Below are 20295 nucleotides of genomic sequence, written 5' to 3'. Positions count from 1 at the left end.
TAATTTTTGTTTGCACCTAAATTAACGGTGTCGGATTCATGATGCTGAGCTCAATATCGTGATGACCATCAGCCACCAGCCTATCCTTACTATACAGTATATATAAATGTTTCATGTCCTTCTATAACCCTGAGAACGTTGGTTACATTTTGTCTACCACCGAGTTTTTTACTGCTCACCATGACAACTGATTTTGTTTTGCATTGACTATAGAATCTTGACAATTCACTACATCAAAGTTGAATATTTTCAGATAAAAGCATCTCCTGAAGCATCCTCTCCCTCATAGTATAGCAGCTTACCACAATTACATTTTTATTAAAGAATGACATCCTTTTAATCCATTTATAGTTACATTTAACAAATGTGGAACGTCCACAAAAACTCCATTAGCTTTATAATTACCTGCGGTGTACTTGAGGGTACTATGAACAAAAAGCATCAAACTCCACATTTGATAAAGTATAACAGGACACAGAAATGTGTTCGGAAACATTTATTTTAGCACACTCATTTACTTCGATTTCTGACTCTGTGCCTGTGCCTTGAGTACTTTGACAACGATCTTCTGCTCCTCAATAAGGAAAGCACGCTTAATTCTGGAAAAGACAAAAACATGTCAATTAGCTTCAAAACGTGTAGATGCACTGTAAATAAATTATAAAAAAGTAAGACATTTCTATATTGTGCCTAATTTTATACCAGTAGGAACAACAAGTTAAAAATGCATCACTTATTTCCCCATTTATCAACAGAGAAACAAACTTCAAGCACTGTATCCTTTGTACGCATAATGGACCTGATGGATGCCACCAATAGCCTGCTTGGATCAAAATCAGGATACAAAACTGCAGTGCATATGTACTGTAAGGTTAGTCATCAAGATCGCTAATATGCACATGTGCACTCAGATGACCACTAATGTTCTGGTGGATCCAAATCATACATATTCTAATACTGCCCAATAAAAATTAGGTAGCCTGGCCAATAGGGCTGTAACGATACACCCAACTCACGATTCGATTCGTATCGCGATTTTTGACCCACGATTCGATACACCCACAATTTTTTTTAAATGTGTTTTTAAAGTAGTAAATTTGACTTAACATTTACTTACATTAACTACTTAATAACAAATAATTCAGACCACTGCAGAGAATGAGTAATATGTATGCAAAAATGAACAAATGTATATCCAAAGACTGTTTTATTTCTCAAAATAATACTGTTGAGCCGGAAGCTCTGTTTTTTTCGGTTCTGAAAAAGTCATTTTTCCAAATCGTGTAAATCCATTAAGTTTTTTTTTTGGGGGGGGGGGGGGGCTCTCTCACTGTCTCACTCTCATAGGGCCAATGATTTTCTGTGATCGTGGAAAACAGATGGAAATTACAAAATTTTTATAGTGAAACGTTGCTCGCGTGTCAAAATGTAACTGCCGCAGAAGGCTTCCGCCCAAGCAGACATGCCTTCAGTGTTGCCAGATATTGCTAACGTTTTCCACCCCAAAATATGTTCAAAACCAGCCAAAAAGCACTAAACCTGCCCAATCTGGCAACACTGCATGCCTTTCCGGTCAAGTGATTGTGATTGGCTTGTGGCACACCTAGCCAGCCAATGAGCTGCTTGTTTACAGATTCGCTCCCCGCATCGCAACCAGAATGGCGACCGCTTAAAAGAAATGAATGCTCTGCCAGTGGCGAGTGTGGACGTTGCGTGACTCGCAGAAGATTGTCGCAGGTCGGCGAAAAAAACGACTTACTAATAGATATAAAAAAGTAATTTAAGTAAGTTTAAAATGTAATTTAAATAAAAAGTATTCATAAATTGAAGTTTGGAAGCACCTCTGTTTTTGGGCTGAGGAGAAGTTTGAAAGGGTGTACCGCGATTCTGCCTTCTTGTATCGCGATACGGATTGTGGCTCTGCGTATGGCGATTTCGATACGCATATTGTTACAGCCCTACTGGCCAAAATAGTCCTGTTTTGCAGTAAAAACAGTAACATTAATGGCCAAACTGGAAATTTCCCATGTGTTCTTTTCTAATAGCAAATAATGCAACTCTCAAAGTAATACATTTACAAAAAAAAAAGTCCCATGCAACCGGCATTTGTAACTCAAAAAATAAATATAAATAAATGGAGTTGGCACTACCAGATTTCCAATTCTCAGAAAGTGCAAAGGCCTGAAACACTCAATTCTTATGGCAAATTCACACTGGACATTTCTGAAGCAATTTCTGATGCACGTATGCAGCCATATTTAACAAGCCTTTCAACCCATGCCAGCATTAGAGATGCATAAAACGTATCATGCATTTGCGCTTCTTCAAACTGGAATCCAGTAAAATCAAACAAGTCATCCATTTAGATTTTAAACTTGCTTAAAATTATAATATACAAAGCTATGATCGTAATCTATAGTTGCTTCACTGACATGGATATACCCTTCAATATGAGTGACAAAAAAAATTTAAAGCATGCAGTTGCATATACGGAAGAGACGCGCACATCTGGTATAACTTCAGGGTTAGTCTGCCCCAATTACCTTTCTGCACATCAGTAAATAATAGGATGCTTCCAGCCATGCCTTCAAACTCTCCCGTGTATGCTTAACACCCAATGAAGCTCATAAGAAGTGAAGCAGCCTGCTGTATATATTCCTGCTACATTATGCCATTCATGATCCCATCCCACCCACACTTGATATCAGTGTGTGCATGAGTAATACAAAGAAAGCAATTTCATAATGAACTGTTTGTCCTGGAGTAGTCTAGAGTTGACACACTAAGCTAAGACAACCAGAGGAAAAACAATGCACTGACAAGAAAAGGCATGACTTTAGTTACTCAAACCAACATAACATTTTAATGCCCTTACCTGTCACGCACACATTTAGCACACATGGAACCACCATAAGCTCTGCTCACATGCTTCTTGGTCTTTGAGAGCCTCATCAGAACCTGAGGTCTCACTGCACGGATCTGTTCAAAACAATCAATTCAGCACTTGGGAGGTCTGAACATGGAATTTACTCATCAACAAACAACTATGAACAGTAACTAGAACAGCAGGCATGTAATTATATTACTTAGTGGTGAATAAGGGAGAAGATACAAAGACGACAACCATCTCTGTCTTTTTGTCACAAGTGATACCCTAATAATGGCTGCCACCTTCCTGAATCATTTGGTAAGTGCCATTTTTTGGAGGGGTTTTGAGCAATTCAAGCAATGAAAGCTTTTTTACAGCTTATTAAATTAAAATGGTTCAAAATCCATTACTTTCAAAATGAAGTACAATTAGATCACCTCAAACAGGAGCACTGATTTACAATATATTCATAAATGCTTTTCTTTGGGGCAATCTCATCCGTGTATTTCACTTTCTTGTCTCCTAGGAATACTGCAACGTATCTTTGCCTGTTACCCTAACTATAGCGCATTTACTGGAGATTTAACACAAGTGCTTGTCTACAAGTTCAGCACTTCTTGTACCTGACTTTTCACTTGTTGCATGTTGTTCTGGATAACAGCACCTGCTAATTGCCATGTAATGTAACTTGACCACAGGACCTACTTCCTATGTGAGCGCAAGTTAATTTTCGGGGAGTATAATTTAAAGCTGAACATCCATTACTCTACCATTTCAAGTCTGATCAAACAATGGACACTCACAGGGCTTTCCTATTTTGTCTTCATGTGTAAGAAACAGACAGAATTTAGTTTTTACCAAGACCCTTTACTCAGAATGACCAAATCCATGAAACTGAAGTTTCAGATTTGCAAAAGGTTCTACACTTTGGTCTAAACCCCTGGTTCTCAAAACGGGGTTCGTGAAACACGATCAGTCTCCACAATTACTAAATTGTTACATTTAACACAACTCACCATTATGGACGTAACTACATTAGTCTGTTTGACTACTTGAATTGTACGAGTTTAACCCAAACCTGAATAACTCAACAAGCAGGCCGGGAACTAATGTCATTAGATTCCAGTAGTAACTGCATGTCAGGTTCAGAAAACTCAGAAATAAGCCGTTTCCAATAAACTGCTCAGATTTTATTGCACCTGTTTAATTTGCCTAATACGTTTGAATACGTGGATTAAGTTTGTAAAAGATGCATACACTAATAAAGGGGGTCTGTGGATTTATTTATTCTTAACAGTTACAGGGGTCTATGGTTGCAAAATTTTGAGAATCCCTGTCCTAAACTACATAGTCTATTGGACTCGCACGTCTCCACATACTGGAGAGATGTATATTAAGCAGATTCACCTCTTGCAAAAAGGTGATCACAGAGCTTTTGGAAAACCATGACAATACTGCACTGTGACGATATTAGATTAACTTTTTGGCTCGTACAGGCCTTTCAATTACATGAAACCTGCGACAGATAACGTCGTAGGCACCCAAAATATGCTACCAAAAGTTTAAAAAAAAAAAAAAATGTTGATTAAATAAACTTGGCTGCATAAAACCCAATGTCTTGACTTGCTTCTTTAAAAACACCGAAATTAGCATGTATTTCTCGTAACGGACACGAAATCCGCACCATTCCCATGTTGTTCCGGGTTTGGCAAACTAGCCGTAAGCCTCGCACAGAGCATGAATTCTCCATCAACGGCGATCGGCACGACGTGATTTTGTGGCGAAGTGAGACTTGCATACCAATGACCAGAGCGGGATTTCCACATTAGGTAAATCTTTCTTCTTCTTTTATATTGTTTTATGGCGGTTGACAAACAGCTTTAGGTGCATTACCGCCACCTTTTGGACTGGAGTGCAAACCAGAATGTTTACAACTTTGTGCCAAATTCCCCTAATAATTCCTGTATCATTTAAAAACTTCAAAATAGCCCTGTATCCCACATTATCTGACCTCAACTGCAATAGCTCTCCGATACCTCGTGTCACATGATTTAAATCAGGTAAAAGACTGAATTAAAAAAAGAGAGCTATTCAGGACACAACTGTGTATTTAAGATACAGCTTGCATCTGAAATCCAAACAGTTATGCAAGTGTGGGTGGAATCAGTGACTTGGAGCTTGGGCCGCTTGTTGATGATAGTCTTAGACACTGGCCTTTCATTTAAACGAAGATCTTTTACCAGACTACATATTGTAAATTGCGCTGCTGATTCTTGTGATGTGACTGAAAAACCTTTTGTGTCACAGGTCTGCTACAGGTTCGTCTCTTTGATGGCAACAGTGCAGAACTTGCTTTTTCATTCCCAGGCTCCTCTCCTCCAGGCTCTCCTGAGGCCCCGACACATCTTTTAAATACTAACTAAATGCATTCTAATTAGGGCGGCACGGTGGTGTAGTGGTTAGCGCTGTCGCCTCACAGCAAGAAGGTCCGGGTTCGAGCCCCGTGGCCAGCGAGGGCCTTTCTGTGCGGAGTTTGCATGTTCTCCCCGTGTCCGCGTGGGTTTCCTCCGGGTGCTCCGGTTTCCCCCACAGTCCAAAGACATGCAGGTTAGGTTAACTGGTGACTCTAAATTGACCGTAGGTGTGAATGTGAGTGTGAATGCTTGTCTGTGTCTATGTGTCGGCCCTGTGATGACCTGGCGACTTGTCCAGGGTGTACCCCGCCTTTCGCCCGTAGTCAGCTGGGATAGGCTCCAGCTTGCCTGCGACCCTGTAGAACAGGATAAAGCGGCTACAGATAATGAGATGAGATGTATTCTAATTACTTTTGTCATGTACATCAAGAGGGATTAATGCTGTAGACATTTTGCAATAAAGGTAAAAATAACATTCATAGATTTCTTTATTTATTCATAACTTTGTAGCTAAGAAAGCAGCAGCAAGTTTAAAACACAGAGCACTGGGAAAACAGCACTTTACACGTGCAGAAAAGCCCAAATTACCCTGTATCACAACGGAAAAAGCCCAAATTCAGAAATACAGGGTGTAGCCCAAATTATGTAATTGAAAGGCCTGTCGTATGCATCTTGACAAACTCTTGTTGGTTATATCCGTTTTAACTCCATTAGAAGCATCACAGCTATCACTTGTTTGAAGAGCAAACAAGCTCGATATAAAGCAAGACTTACACCACGCAGTCTACCGGGGCAGATTCCACATGCTGACTTGGGAGCCTTGCCAGGTTTCTTGGTGTAGAGATACACGATCCGGTTACCAGGGGTCCGGGATCTGGTGGCAAAACAAATCATTGTTAGTCAATCAAATTCAGTATCACTGCTAACTTCACTACAGCAAAACTAACATGCTCTACAGGACAATGATGGGGCGGCATGATGCTGTCACCACCCTTGTGTTGATTATGTTCCTCCACCACATCCCAATGCGTTCATCTACTTTACCAACTGTTACAATTTGAGGTCATTAATAAACACTGAATTGGGAATTCAACAGAGCTTTGGGATTAGTGTTGAAGGAGCATTGATCATGACCCACAGCACTTTCAGAAACGTGTCCTCCGGTCACAATATTTCTGTCACATCATCCAGACCGGACACATGACCAGTGTTTTGTCTTAAAGGACACATCTTGGGTATATTTAGGAGCAAGATCAATGTAATTCTCCTATTTTATATTAAACTTTGGTCAAATATGTGTCACATTTTGCGCAATACCAGAAAAATTCAGTTGAAATCAAGCCATTTGAGGCGAATTGGTCCGCCTCTGAAAAAACTTGGCCTTCGGATTTCCCAGCAAACGTTGATTTTCGTAACGTCGCGTGCGGGACGCCTCCTTCTGAATCCTACGTCAGCGCTGGTTTGTTTATGAGAAAACGACCTGGTGGTTTTCTGCAAATTTCTTCAACGTTATCGCGTAATTATTAAAATGGTTAACAGATGCATCATCGGAGGGTGTAGCAACACCAATCTTGATGGGATTAGTACTCATCGTTTCCCAAAAGACCGAACAATGAGAGAGAAATGGGAGCGCTTCGTGTGAGGCACCCGGAAAAACTGGCAACATGTAACAGACCACAGGGGCTCACTTCATAAAGCCCGACGACTTTGAGAACCATTTGCAGTTGGAAATGGGCTTCAAGAAGCAACTTGATCAGAAAAAAGACGCAGTTGCACCTGTTAGAATGTCCAAAGCAACACCGTTGTCACGGTCTGAATTTACCAGGTAAATTTAAACTGTAGCAGCCACGGTTTAACCTTACCACAGTATAAATTTACCAACTTGGTATAATTGGGCCTAGCACTTTATCTTAATGAATACTGATTTGTTTAAGTAAGACTCCTCATGATTATAATAATTTAGTCTCTCAAATTTACCAACTTGGTATAATTAGACTGCTGTTATTGGGCCTAGTCAGAATTTACCAGCCCAATATGATATGGGATTTACGTTCATACTTGATCCACAAATAAATTATTTTCACTTTATCTTGATGAATGAATGACCCATGTTTTAGTTCCAGTTTATGCACTAAGTAGGCTGATCAGGACCAGCCAGCAGCCAGGAATGATGAACTTTATCTTCATGAATATTGATTTAAGTATATATGAAAGAACGAAGTCAGAATGTAAAGTGCTTTGAACAACTTTTACACATACTAATAAAATTCAATCCAAACCACACGTTCTATTAGTCCACAAATGTGTTGAAATGCTCAGTACAAAATCGCAGCAAGAAATGGTAAATTTAGACTTCCCGGGAGTTGACCGGGAAAAAAAAATAAAATGAATCGGTCTGCGCATACGCATGGTAAATTTATACCAGCGCACGATCAGACCGTGACACCGTCTCCACTCGTGTCAGCGTCACCAAAGGAGCCAGCCGTGTTCGTTCCCCCTGACAGAAGGTGAAGTGCCGCATCCACTGAGGCCCTCGAAGCCGAGGACCAAGCAGAGCCAAGAAAATCGGCAATTCACAAGTTAACTGTTGCCAGGGTAAGAAATAAGGAAGACTATACTCCTAAACTAGACAGGGACACACTAACGAGTGCAAACCCCGCCTTTTCCCTATTAAAATACATTGGGCGAAAATTTCGAAGTTCTGCCATGACCTTGACCTCCAAAATTTAATGGTTTCCTTCCTGGGTGATTGGCAACACATGTACAAAATTTGGTCCAAATCGATCCATTGGTTCTTGAGATATCTTGCAGACACACAGACTGACGCAGGTAAAAATAATAACCCCTCCGACTACTGTCGGCGGGGTTAATTAGGTGTTCCTGTGTTTGTCTCTCAGCCTGCTGGCGGATCCGCACGTGACGTCACAAACCTGGATCAATCTGGCTCCAGACTCCCTTGGGATTTTTCCAGACGTGTTTTATTTTATTTTTTTCTGCTGTAGACAGATAGCCTTGTGCAAAATTACCCTTCTGGACGAGTGTATAAAGGGACATTCTTTCATATTAAAAAAAAAAAACCACTAAATTGGTCCAGGATATGCACTTTAAGCTGGATGCAGGCCATGAACACGTCCAGTGCTGGGATACTAGTGTCCATGCACAGCAGTGTGCGTGTGAAAGGAAAATGACCGAGTCCTACTCACAGTCTGGTCTTGTTGGAGGTGGTGTTGTAGGACAGTCTACGGCGGTAAGTCAGGCGCTGAACCATCTTGACCTGGAAAACAAAATTACAGGCGCATTTATCAGAAACACCTTGTTGAAAGAATAACACTGAACTTACACATCTCAGCTGTACAAGCGTTACTACATAGCTGCATATAACCTGTGAGAATTCTGTGGAACGTCAGTAAACCATATAATACTTCACTTTCAGCTGTTTAATACTGAATTACACAACCACCGTGTGGTTCTTTATCATTTACAAGCATATAAATAAAGTCAGAGAGTCTGTACTTATATAACAATGGCCTTGAGTTACACCGGTTTTAGCCAACTAGCTCACATTTTCGCTAGCACTTAAGCAAAGCAAATAAAAGACTTCCCGACATAAAAACAGAGCAAATATCATACAGGATTACTTCTTTACACTGTAAATAACACATATACACTAAAACTATTTGTATACGACTCTCTAAAACTGAAGATTACAACCGATAAACCTTTCATTTCTTTCGCGAAAAGCTGGAATCCGCCATACCTGCTATCACCGAAACGGAAGAGGAAGTCAGAGAGACAGGGTGAAAGTTGAAAACCCTTGGCAACCGGAAATAGTGCGTTTTTTGGTGTCGTCAAAATAAAAGTCAGTCAAACCAGGCCACCAAAGTTTCTCAAACTATTTGCAAGTTCATCTCATCTCATTATCTGTAGCCGCTTTATCCTGTTCTACAGGGTTGCAGGCAAACTGGAGCCTATCCCAGCTGACTACGGGCGAAAGGCGGGGTACACCCTGGACAAGTCGCCAGGTCATCACAGGGCTGACACATAGACACAAACAACCATTCACACTCTCATTCACACCTACGCTCAATTTAGAGTCACCAGTTAACCTAACCTGCATGTCTTTGGACTGTGGGGGAAACCGGAGCACCCGGAGGAAACCCACGCGGACATGGGGAGAACATGCAAACTCCACACAGAAAGGCCCTCGCCGGCCACGGGGCTCGAACCCGGACCGTCTTGCTGTGAGGCGACAGCGCTAACCACTACACCATTGTGCCGCCCCCACCCATATATAGAGCCCTGTGATGACCTGGCGACTTGTCCAGGGTGTACCCCGCCTTTCGCCCGTAGTCAGCTGGGATAGGCTCCAGCTTGCCTGCAACCCTGTAGAACAGGATAAAGCGGCTACAGATAATGAGATGAGATATATATACACTACCGTTCAAAAGTTTGGGGTCACCCAGACAATTTTGTGTTTTCCATGAAAAGTCACACTTTTATTTCCCACCATAAGTTGTAAAATGAATAGAAAATATAGTCAAGCCATTTTTCTGGCCATTTTGAGCATTTAATCGACCCCACAAATGTGATGCTCCAGAAACTCAATCTGCTCAAAGGAAGGTCAGTTTTATAGCTTCTCTAAAGAGCTCAACTGTTTTCAGCTGTGCTAACATGATTGTACAAGGGTTTTCTAATCATCCATTAGCCTTCTGAGGCAATGAGCAAACACATTGTACCATTAGAACACTGGAGTGAGAGTTGCTGGAAATGGGCCTCTATACACCTATGGAGATATTGCACCAAAAAACAGACATTTGCAGCTAGAATAGTCATTTAGCACATTAGCAATGTATAGAGTGGATTTCTGATTAGTTTAAAGTGATCTTCATTGAAAAGAACAGTGCTTTTCTTTCAAAAATAAGGACATTTCAAAGTGACCCCAAACTTTTGAACGGTAGTGTATATATAATGTGTGTGTGTATAGACCCCTTCGCATGCAGGTTAGGTTAACTGGTGACTCTAAATTGACCGTAGGTGTGAATGTGAGTGTGAATGGTTGTCTGTGTCTATGTGTCAGCCCTGTGATGACCTGGTGACTTGTCCAGGGTGTACCCCGCCTTTCGCCCGTAGTCAGCTGGGATAGGCTCCAGCTTGCCTGCGACCCTGTAGAACAGGATAAAGCGGCTACAGATAATGAGATGAGATAATGTACTCAGGGCGGCATGGTGGTGTAGTGGTTAGCGCTGTTGCCTCACAGAAAGAAGGTCCGGGTTCGAGCCCAGTGGCCGGCAAGGAGCTTTCTGTGTAGTTTCCTCCAGGTGCTCCGGTTTCCCCCACAGTCCAAAGACATGCAGGTTAGGTTAACTGGTGGCTCTAAATTGACCGTAGGTGTGAATGTGAGTGTGAATGGTTGTCTGTGTCTATGTGTCAGCCCTGTGATGACCTGGCGACTTGTCCAGGGTGTACCCCGCCTTTCGCCCGTAGTCAGCTGGGATAGGCTCCAGCTTGCCTGCGACCCTGTAGAACAGGATAAAGCGGCTAGAGATGATGAGATGAGATGAGATAATGTACTCAGGGCGGCACGGTGGTGTAGCGCTGTCGCCTCACAGCAAGAAGGTCCGGGTTCGAGCCCAGTGGCCGGCGAGGGCCTTTCTGTGTGGTTTCCTCCGGGTGCTCCGGTTTCCCCCACAGTCCAAAGACATGCAGGTTAGGTTAACTGGTGACTCTAAATTGAGCGTAGGTGTGAATGTGAGTGTGAATGGTTGTCTGTGTCTATGTGTCAGCCCTGTGATGACCTGGCGACTTGTCCAGGGTGTGACCCCGCCTTTGAAAAATCCTAGCTCCGCCCCTGTCAAGTTAGCTTGTCCACCACGGGCTTGTTGCTGTGGGGAAAATTGACACGACGCATTTCAAAGTAAAAGTCTTTGTCAGGGTGCCCGCCACTACTGCTTCTGTGCTGCTGAAACTTTATGGGCTGGATTTGAACAAAGACTTTTACTTTGAAATGCGTCGTTGCTGCTAGCTAGCATAACTGTAAACATGAAGTGGTGGAAGTAGCAGTAAGTGACAGGTGACTTGTTTGTATTTTACGCGTCCACTCTGCTCTGTGAGATGAAGCCCGAGGTTAAATGCAGACCTGAAGGCTTCTGGTGTGCGGTTGATGTTTGGATAAAGAAGCCTCATGTAGTGAATAAGCGGCTGTGTGGAGTGACAGAGGCCGAACCCAGAGCTGTGAGCCGTGAGGAGCTCGAGCTCTGTCTCTGCAGCTTCTCCGGCATCAGTTTCCGGGATTTACCGGAAATCCTCTCTTTCCTGCACGCGCGCACTGCGGCTCCGGGTTGCCGAACCGAACCGAGCTGGAGTGTCGGAGGGAGAAGCATCATCCCTAAAGCAGCTCTGCAGAGCAGCGGGGTGACGCTGTACAAGGAGATCATTGTGAAAGGTAAGACACAAGACTGAAACTGTCTGACTCTGGGTTTATTTTTATGTTTTAATTTGTTAGGTTGTTGTTGTTGTTGTTGTTTTGCCTGATGTCTGTGTAATCCTCCTTCACTCCTCCAGATCTGACTGGACAAACAGTGACATTTCTGCCAACTGAGGAAAACAGTGAAGGCCACGTCATTCTGAGGGAAAGTAATATTTATAAGATCCAACTGCAGGAAAAGACAGATGATTGGTCAGTGCCTTCTCAGTCTACATTAAACAGAAACATCTCATCTCATTATCTGTAGCCGCTTTATCCTGTTCTACAGGGTCGCAGGCAAGCTGGAGCCTATCCCAGCTGACTACGGGCGAAAGGTCGCCAGGTCATCACAGGGCTGACACATACACTACGTTCACACTGCAGGCTGAAGTGACTCAAATCCGATTTTTTCGCCCATATGTGACCTGTATCCGATCTTTTATTGACAATATGAACGACACAGATCCGATTTTTTCAAATCCGACCCAGGCCGTTTGGATCCTAATTCCGATTCCTATCCGCTCTTTTCATATGCAACTTCAGTCTGAACCGCCAGGTCGCATTCATCCGACTTACACGTCATCAACAAGCCACAAACGTCACTATTCTGCGCTGAAGTAGGCGGCAGGTCTCTCAAAAAAAGTTACAACAACATGGCTTTGATGTTGCTTTGAACGGAGGTTGCAGTCACTACCCCGCAGAACGCCTGAGCCAAAACCCTTGCCCTCTTCCTTCTCAACCTCCTCCTTAACATCAGGCTATTGTGCATGTTCTGGCTCCGTCGCAACAACAACTGCATCATCGCCAGGTACTCCATGCTGGCTACTGTCATACACAGGAAACTTTAGGTTACTTCCGTAAACACTGGCCATGCTCACTGTGTGTGACATCGTCGTATCCTGCAATGCGTATGCGGAACACTTTTAGGTTGCTTTTCATTCATACTGAGGATCACATACAAGTCGCATATATTTGTTAATGTGAACGACCTCACAAAAAAATCGGATTTCACAAAAAAATCGGAATTGAGCATTAAGCCTTGCAGTGTGAACGTAGCGATAGACAACCATTCACATTCACACCTACGGTCAATTTAGAGTCACCACTTAACCTAACCTGCATGTCTTTGGACTGTGGGGGAAACCGGAGCACCCGGAGGAAACCCACGCGGACACGGGGAGAACATGCAAACTCCGCACAGAAAGGCCCTCGTCGGCCACGGGGCTCGAACCTTGACCCTCTTGCTGTGAGGCGACAGCGCTAACCACTACACCACCGTGCTGCCCTAAACAGAAACATATAATACCTGGAATGGGAGAAAAATATAAGGGTCTGTCTCAGAAACTGGGTACTGTGGGGGTACCCCAATAAATACAGCGCTCAGCGTAAATGAGTACACGCCTTTGAAAAGAAAGAAAGCACAACTTTATTCATCACACACTTATGAAATTTCCTCTCTGCATTTAACCCATCTGAAGCAGTGAACACACACATACCCAGAGCAGTGGGCAGCCATGCTAACAGCGCCCGGGGAGCAGTCGAGAGTTAGGTACCTTGCTCAAGGGCACCTCAGCCCAAGGCCGCCCCACGTCAACCTAACTGCATGTCTTTGGACTGTGGGGGAAACCGGAGCACCCGGAGGAAACCCACGCAGACACGGGGAGAACATGCAAACTCCACACAGAAAGGCCCTCGCCGGCCGCTGGGTTCGAACCCGGAACCTTCTTGCTGTGAGGCGACCATGCTGCCCGAAAGTAACATTTTAAACAATATCTCAATGAACACAAACAAGTTCCAAAACATTGACAAGACAAAGTTTAATATAACATCTGTTTAACTTATAACGTGAAAGTAAGGTTAATAATATAACTTAGATTACACATTTTTTTCAGTTTTACTCAAATTAGGGTGGTGCAAAAATGAGTACACCCCACAACAAAAACTACTACATCTAGGACTTTGTATGGCCTCCATGATTTTTAATGACAGCACCAAGTCTTCTAGGCATGGAATGAACAAGTTGGTGATATTTTGCAACATCAATCTTTTTCCATTCTTCAACAATGTTTAAAATTGTTTAAACTGTTGTTATTAAACTGTTGATATTGTTTAAAATGTTACTTTTCAAAGGGGGTGTACTCATTTACGCTGAGCACTGTATACTCAGTCAATAAACTATATGGTTTTGAATGGTGATGTTGGTTTTAATTTGAAATAAAATGATGAAAAATAATACAGATAAAACTAAATCTTTGATGTGAATATTCAGAATTTGGTAAAAAATTCTGCAAATTTGTGGAAAAATGGCGGCTTGATCTGGGATGAATGGTTGACTACATCGCGTTCCCTTAAAAAGGTTGTAGTCCACTGAAAAGTCTACAGTTATCACTAATTGTATTTTAAGGTGTAACTTTATACACCTAAGGATTGGTGCACTCACAGAATAATCATAGCCGCAATAAAACATCATGCAAAATATTTGATCACCGTTGTAACTCCATTTTCCGCAGACCCAAAACCAATACGCTCGTGTGTTTTGATCTAAACGGAAAGCCTCAGGGTCGGGGTCACTACCTCACCAAAAGTAGTAACTTAAAATCACTACGCCATATAAAAATTTACTTATAAATCTGCGATTTTGTTTTTTAAAACGAAAGCTGAAAGTTAGGTATAGAATATGTTTCTTACAGAATATGTTGCAATGGTAGTTGGTCTTGTATGAATTTCTGAGCTATAAAATGAGTCGTGGTCTATTTTTTACCGTAGCGTGTTATTTGTATGCGGGGAAGGACACACATTAACAATGTGCATGTGTAGAATGGAATTTTCCACTCCAATCATGCTTCCATTTGCGGTCTTTCTGTTACGCGGGTGATCTGTTCAGACGTTATCACTGAAAAGGTGAGTTTTGACAGTTTTATTTTGTTTTAGTCTTGCAGTATAAGGCAACAGAATGTTTCTTTTTCATCTTACTTTCATATTTTGTAGTGTTTGCGTATTTTTGGCCAATATTTTGCAACCATGGTCAATTTAGATCGAACTTTTGATAGAATCTACGGCCAGTCATTTTGCCCCGCCCCCGCCCAGCGCTCCGTCCGGTGCGGTAGTGATGTCCCGTTGCTCGTGCGCTGCAGCAGAGACCCGCGCGACCTTCAGCTGGTACAGTCACTGTTCTTTTACCAGCACCGTTATTCTCATCTTTCCGGTGTGTTCTTGATTTTTCCATTGTGTCCTATTTCACCATATCAAATACCCAAAATGTATCATATTATTCATATTTAAGTGAATAATCAATTCCGTCATCATAACTTGGCATTTTTAACCCAAACAATCAAAAAGAGGAAATTTATTCAATATTTTCACTCATCTGTGAAGGAGGGGCTTTAATTCTTCATGATCGAGTTATTTTATATGGAAATCAATTTTACAAAAGCATTTGAATTGTAAATCAAAAATTTTCCACAGTGGAGGCCAGATAAAGCAAGACAGTATCTTTATTCTTATTAAACATGACAAAAGAAACATCGAGTGTTAGGTAAATGCAAAAAAATAGTAAAATTAGAAAATGTGTTTTTTGACCATAATGTCCCAAATGAGAGACCGGTTTCTGAGACGGACCCACATATATACCGGGCCCCTGATGAGAAAGACAAACACGGCTTGACATTAACTTTTAAACCCACTTGCCCTGGGGGGAAAGTGGGGGTTAATTTCCACTTGCCCCCCAATATTATCACTTTCCCCCTATTTTGCGAGAAGTCAAGTTTATTTGTATAGCGCTTTTAACAATAAACATTGTCCCAAAGCAGCTTTACAGAATTTGAGCGACTTTAAACATGAGCTAATTTTATCCCTAATCTATCCCCAATGAGCAAGCCTGTGGCGACGGTGGCAAGGAAAAACTCCCTCAGACGACACGAGGAAGAAACCTCGAGAGGAACCAGACTCAAAAGGGAACCCTCCTCATCTGGGCAACGACAGACAACATGACTATAATATTAACAGTTTTAACATGAAGTCAGTTTCGTTGATGTTATAAACTCTTCATTGATGGAAACTTGAGTGCAAAACTGTTCTTGACAACTGCAGTCCTAAAGTTAGCAAGTCAACTGTAGTCCTCAGCCATAAAAGCATTACTGTAAGAGTCCAGAGCGTCCTCCAGGTGTAACTTTCAAGTGTCCACATGGGGCCGTCCTCCACAGGAGCGATGTGATGAGACTCCAACCAGACACAGGGCACCAGGATGGATCAGGCAGGTCCGAGGAGCAGAAGAGGTCAGCATCTCGATCTCAGGACCAACATGTAACTCAGAGGGACAGATTTTTGTTTGGGGGGGGGGAGAGAGAGAGAGAGAGAGAGAACACCAGTTGTTAGGTATGCACAATGTCACCTGAATAAATAGGAACAGTATACATTTTGCGCTGAGTACAAGCAGGGACTCCAGCAAAACAAACTATAAAACATAACTAAAAGGGGAGAGCTAGAAGGTAACGCAGGCATGAGGGAGCCCCGGGAGTACTACTTTTAGAATAGTTGTGAATTGCAACATAAAATGAAGATCACACATTGAGTTGAAGTTTGGTTATTGATTTAAGTTTACTTTTAAGTTTGGTGATCGGTTACTTTTTAATTGTAACAGACAATAACAATTTTATCCAAAATAGTTTTTCCTCCCTCACTCACTCACTATCCGTTTTGAGTCAGTTGACGCATCAGACGTGTGTATGACCTAGCAGTCTTCAGCAGAGCTCTCCATTCAGCACGGTCTTGAGTTGCCTCCTCTGCGATATTCCATAGCTTCAAGTCAATATGGACAGATTCCTTCCAGCTTTTTCGAGGTTGGCTATGGTTGTTCACGCCTTCAACTTCCAGGGTAGTACATCTGTCGATCCAAGAATTACTACGCTGGACATGTCCAAACCAACGGAGACGATTGCGTCTGAGGACAGTGTCAAGACGACAGAGGTTCAGCATCTGCAGAAGAGAAGACGTGCTAATTCGTATTCCTCTTTTGACATTGCACATCCATAAAAGCATGGCTCTTTCATTACGGTCAAGCCGATTTGCCTTAGTCAATTTATTTCCATTTCACATGCGTGCAGCTGCTATAAAGTTCAGTGTGTTTGTGTAGAACTCTCTCAGACTGTAGGTTCATTACTCGATAATGTAGAAATCATTAAAATAGAAATCTATAACAAAGTTTGTATGAAGAAAACAATAGGGTGCCAAGACTTTAACAGTATTGTGTTTGAGAATATTTATATATCGGTTTTTTTGTTTTTGTTATATCATTCACCTCTAGGTTTAAAAAAAAAAAAAACGCACTGCGTCATGACAGACAGGATAATGTTTGAGTTTAAAATTATTGTTTAGTTTATAGGTTGTGGGTGTTTTATACAGGCCTGGCAACTTGTAACTGAATCAATGCAGCTGGTCTGTCATGACGCAGCACGTTTTTTTAAAAACCTAGAGGTGAATGATATAACAACAAAAAAATACAGATAGGCCATCCTTAAAAAAAATCCGTTTCCTGTCCACTGGGTGAGCAAAAAAATTTTCAGTCAGGAGGGAGGGATTTTTTTTTTTTTAATGGATGGATAAGAAATCGCAATGCTGTTTGCTTTTTCTTTCAGTACTTTATTACAAAAGCAGACACATTTAATAAAATATGACGGTTTAATCAACTGAAACTTGTACAAAAACTTTAAGTTAGCATTTTAAATGCTGACTGCAACATTTGCAAAACTTTTACAAAGGTACTTAAAATGTCCGACACACGGACTTTTTGTAGTTCTAAATCGACCGTTAGGCCTAGTTCGGATGCAGTGGCAGCTGGTAGTCTTTCAAACAGGGGAGGCTGGTCGGTTACGATATTTCCAGATTTTAAAAGAAAAAACACATCAGTTTTGCTCATACTCTTGCCTCTGATCTGGCTGATTGTTGGCAGGGTCACAAACTGTGAAATAACAGGTTCTTTTGGCCTATTAGCCTACTGTCCAATATACATGATGGTGGTGTTGGGGGGGGTATATTTTAACATTTTATATTTTAAAATTGTGGCATGTTGTTTAAAAATTGATCATTATTGAAAGCAGCTCTTTGTCAGGAACCTCAGCAGTAACAGCAGAGTGTTCTGGAATAGGCACAAGCACTGACCTTGGGGAGCCAAACATAGAGCTGGGTGCCACACATTTCATTCAATGACACTTTCCCTATATTTTACTCATTTTGACTGAGAAATGTTTTATTGACAATTTTGATAACCCTTCACTTTTAATCCAGGTCTGTAGTGTGAAATGTTCTCGGCTGTGTTTTTGTTTAAAAATGTTTTCCAAATTGTAGCGGTGTTTAATTCATATCCAGAAAAATATATATTCCAGTATAATATACTCAGCATAAACATTTTAAATAGATTCTATATTTTTGGTCCATCCATGACATATTACTAAAGTAGCCTATTTACTGTTGTTGATGTGGGTCACTTGCTGTTAGCCAATTCACTTTCTCGTACCAGGAGAGCTGAAAGGAACGAATATTATTCCCTACCTTTTTCACCAAGTCAATTTGAGGTGTTGGTCTACCCTGCTCTTTAATTTTAATTTTTTCCTCGAAAGGAAGACTGGCAAATGGCTTCACCAAAATTAAATCAGCAATGCTTGGCATCCGTGCGCAGCTTTCTTGCTAGCTGACTAGCCCCCTCAAGTTCAAGTTCAGTCACTCAAATAAACGAAATTTCTGGAACTAAGATAGCAAACTTGACAACACTATATTTACACTTTATTTACAATGAAAATATATACAAACTAAAAACGCTGGTAGAAACCGTATGTAATGAATGAAATCGAAATGTAAGCTTACAATACACCACAGCACTTGCGATTCCACATGGGACTGAACTGAGATTCACCGCTGCCTGTCTATATTTGAAACGAGCTGTCAATCAAAGAAAATATCCGGCCGCTTTCACCAATCACCAGTCTCCTCGCGGAAAGCTTTGCCATGTCCCTCCCATGTGAGGCTGGGAGTCCGTGGGTGGGCATTTTCGCAGTATTTGTCCAATAACCATCTTGCATTTTGAGATTGAAAAGCGCATAGCTCCCAAATGCCATTGAAGTGCACTGAGGCTGGGCTGCATCGCGCTGTCACGAGGGGGGAAAACTCACGCACACATTAAAGTTATAACGGAATGATTTCGCACTGTAGTGGGTTGAGCACATATATTTCTATGATTCTGGATCTGAAATAGCAATGTTATAAGGTCGGCTATAACATAAGCCTAGCACAATTCATCCTACACGATGTTCGTCATTTTTAGAGGAGGCTGAGCCTCCCTCGTTGTCTTAGAGCAATCGCCCGTGTTCGGATGAAATTACACTATTAAAATGATCACTGAATGATTTGTTTTTTCTGAATCTTTACTATTTTGTTGTTCGCTAGAATACCATTTTGCGATTTCACACCTAAGCAAATGTTTGAAAACTCCGGATCTCCTTCCTTCATGGTGGCTGCCATTTTTTTTTGTGCTGCACGGCGCATGCGCAGAGTAAGGGAGAGTAACTCATCCGTGCCCCCGACATGCGGTGTGTGTGCGCGCGCACTCGGCGGAGGCAGTAGTGTGTCGGAGGGAACAGAAGCAGAGATGACGCTTATTTTGTCTCCGGTAAACCAGTCTTCTCTCGTTCAATTACGTGCTGGCATCAAAAGACACCGTTGGTTGTAAATGAACCCAAACTGAGTGGTTGGAGTGTATTTGCATACACAAATGGAGAAATGTTCGCTGAGTGTGTAATTGTGTAGCCGCCACTGCAGACCGTTGTCGTTGTTAATTCATAGCATGCTCAGCTGCGTGAATGTGTCATGCACCGAAAATAAGAGATTTACAAGCCAGGAACGCCTCATGATGCAATACGCAAGAAAAGAAAGATGATTTACTGCCATTTTACTTTGCATTTGAGTAAAGTGAGTAAATAAATATGTCTGTGGAAAATACATTTAATCCTGGGAACTGCGTGCACAGGAGTTTATTTTGTTTTTACTTTTTCCTTGATAGCGGGGAGACGGTAATGCCTTTTATCTATTTCTCTGTTTGAACAAGCAAAAACAGTGCAAAAATTAACCATATTGAAGACAGATTAAGCCTTGCTTGCGTGAAAGACGGTGTTTGTCTGACCCCAGCTGTAATTATCACGTGATGCGTGACGTCATGCACAAGGGGTCTATAAATAGTATGCGTACCATACTACAACAGCAGGGGTATATAAAATAACTTGCAAAGCAGTAAATGAAATTGAGACTAAAAAAACAGCCAAGACATAATGGCGGATACGTAGCAAGGGACGCTTTTAGGAACTGAAATAAAAGATCAAAAAGCCTAATTTTTGTGGTGCTAATTTGTAATATATGCTCATTCCAACTTACCCGGTTGGAATGAGACATGTCAGGGACATATCCCACTTGCCCGAATGTGTGTTTCACTTGCCCCGGGCAATCGGGCAGTCCTTAATGTTCAGCCCTGACAAACATCCTTCTTTACATCTTGGTTCCTTTCA

At 41.8% G+C, this 20295-nt stretch overlaps 2 protein-coding genes across 2 annotated transcripts in view; one reads left to right on the top strand and one right to left on the bottom strand.

Annotated features, from left to right (window-relative positions):
- Positions 1 to 481: 481 nt before the first annotated feature.
- rpl34 (ribosomal protein L34) lies at positions 482 to 9065 on the bottom strand. Its single transcript, XM_060934844.1, has 5 exons — positions 9041 to 9065; positions 8487 to 8557; positions 6058 to 6157; positions 2876 to 2979; positions 482 to 599 (listed from the first exon to the last, which is right to left on the bottom strand). The coding sequence occupies exons 2-5, from the start codon at positions 8549 to 8551 to the stop codon at positions 515 to 517; spliced, it is 354 nt and encodes a 117-aa protein (XP_060790827.1). The 5' UTR covers positions 8552 to 8557; positions 9041 to 9065; the 3' UTR covers positions 482 to 514.
- A 2213-nt stretch (positions 9066 to 11278) lies between these two features.
- The window catches only part of trmt44 (tRNA methyltransferase 44 homolog), a 58383-nt gene continuing 49366 nt past the window's right edge, over positions 11279 to 20295 (top strand). Inside the window, exons 1-2 of the mRNA XM_060934843.1 lie at positions 11279 to 11725; positions 11845 to 11959. Coding sequence (XP_060790826.1) covers positions 11395 to 11725; positions 11845 to 11959 — 446 coding nt within the window. The 5' untranslated portion in view covers positions 11279 to 11394. The remainder of the gene's footprint in view (positions 11726 to 11844; positions 11960 to 20295) is intronic.

The sequence above is a fragment of the Neoarius graeffei genome, chromosome 1 (assembly GCF_027579695.1).
Source record: "Neoarius graeffei isolate fNeoGra1 chromosome 1, fNeoGra1.pri, whole genome shotgun sequence".
Classification (NCBI taxonomy): Eukaryota; Metazoa; Chordata; class Actinopteri; order Siluriformes; family Ariidae; genus Neoarius; species Neoarius graeffei.
This window is presented reverse-complemented; position numbering and strand designations above follow the sequence as displayed.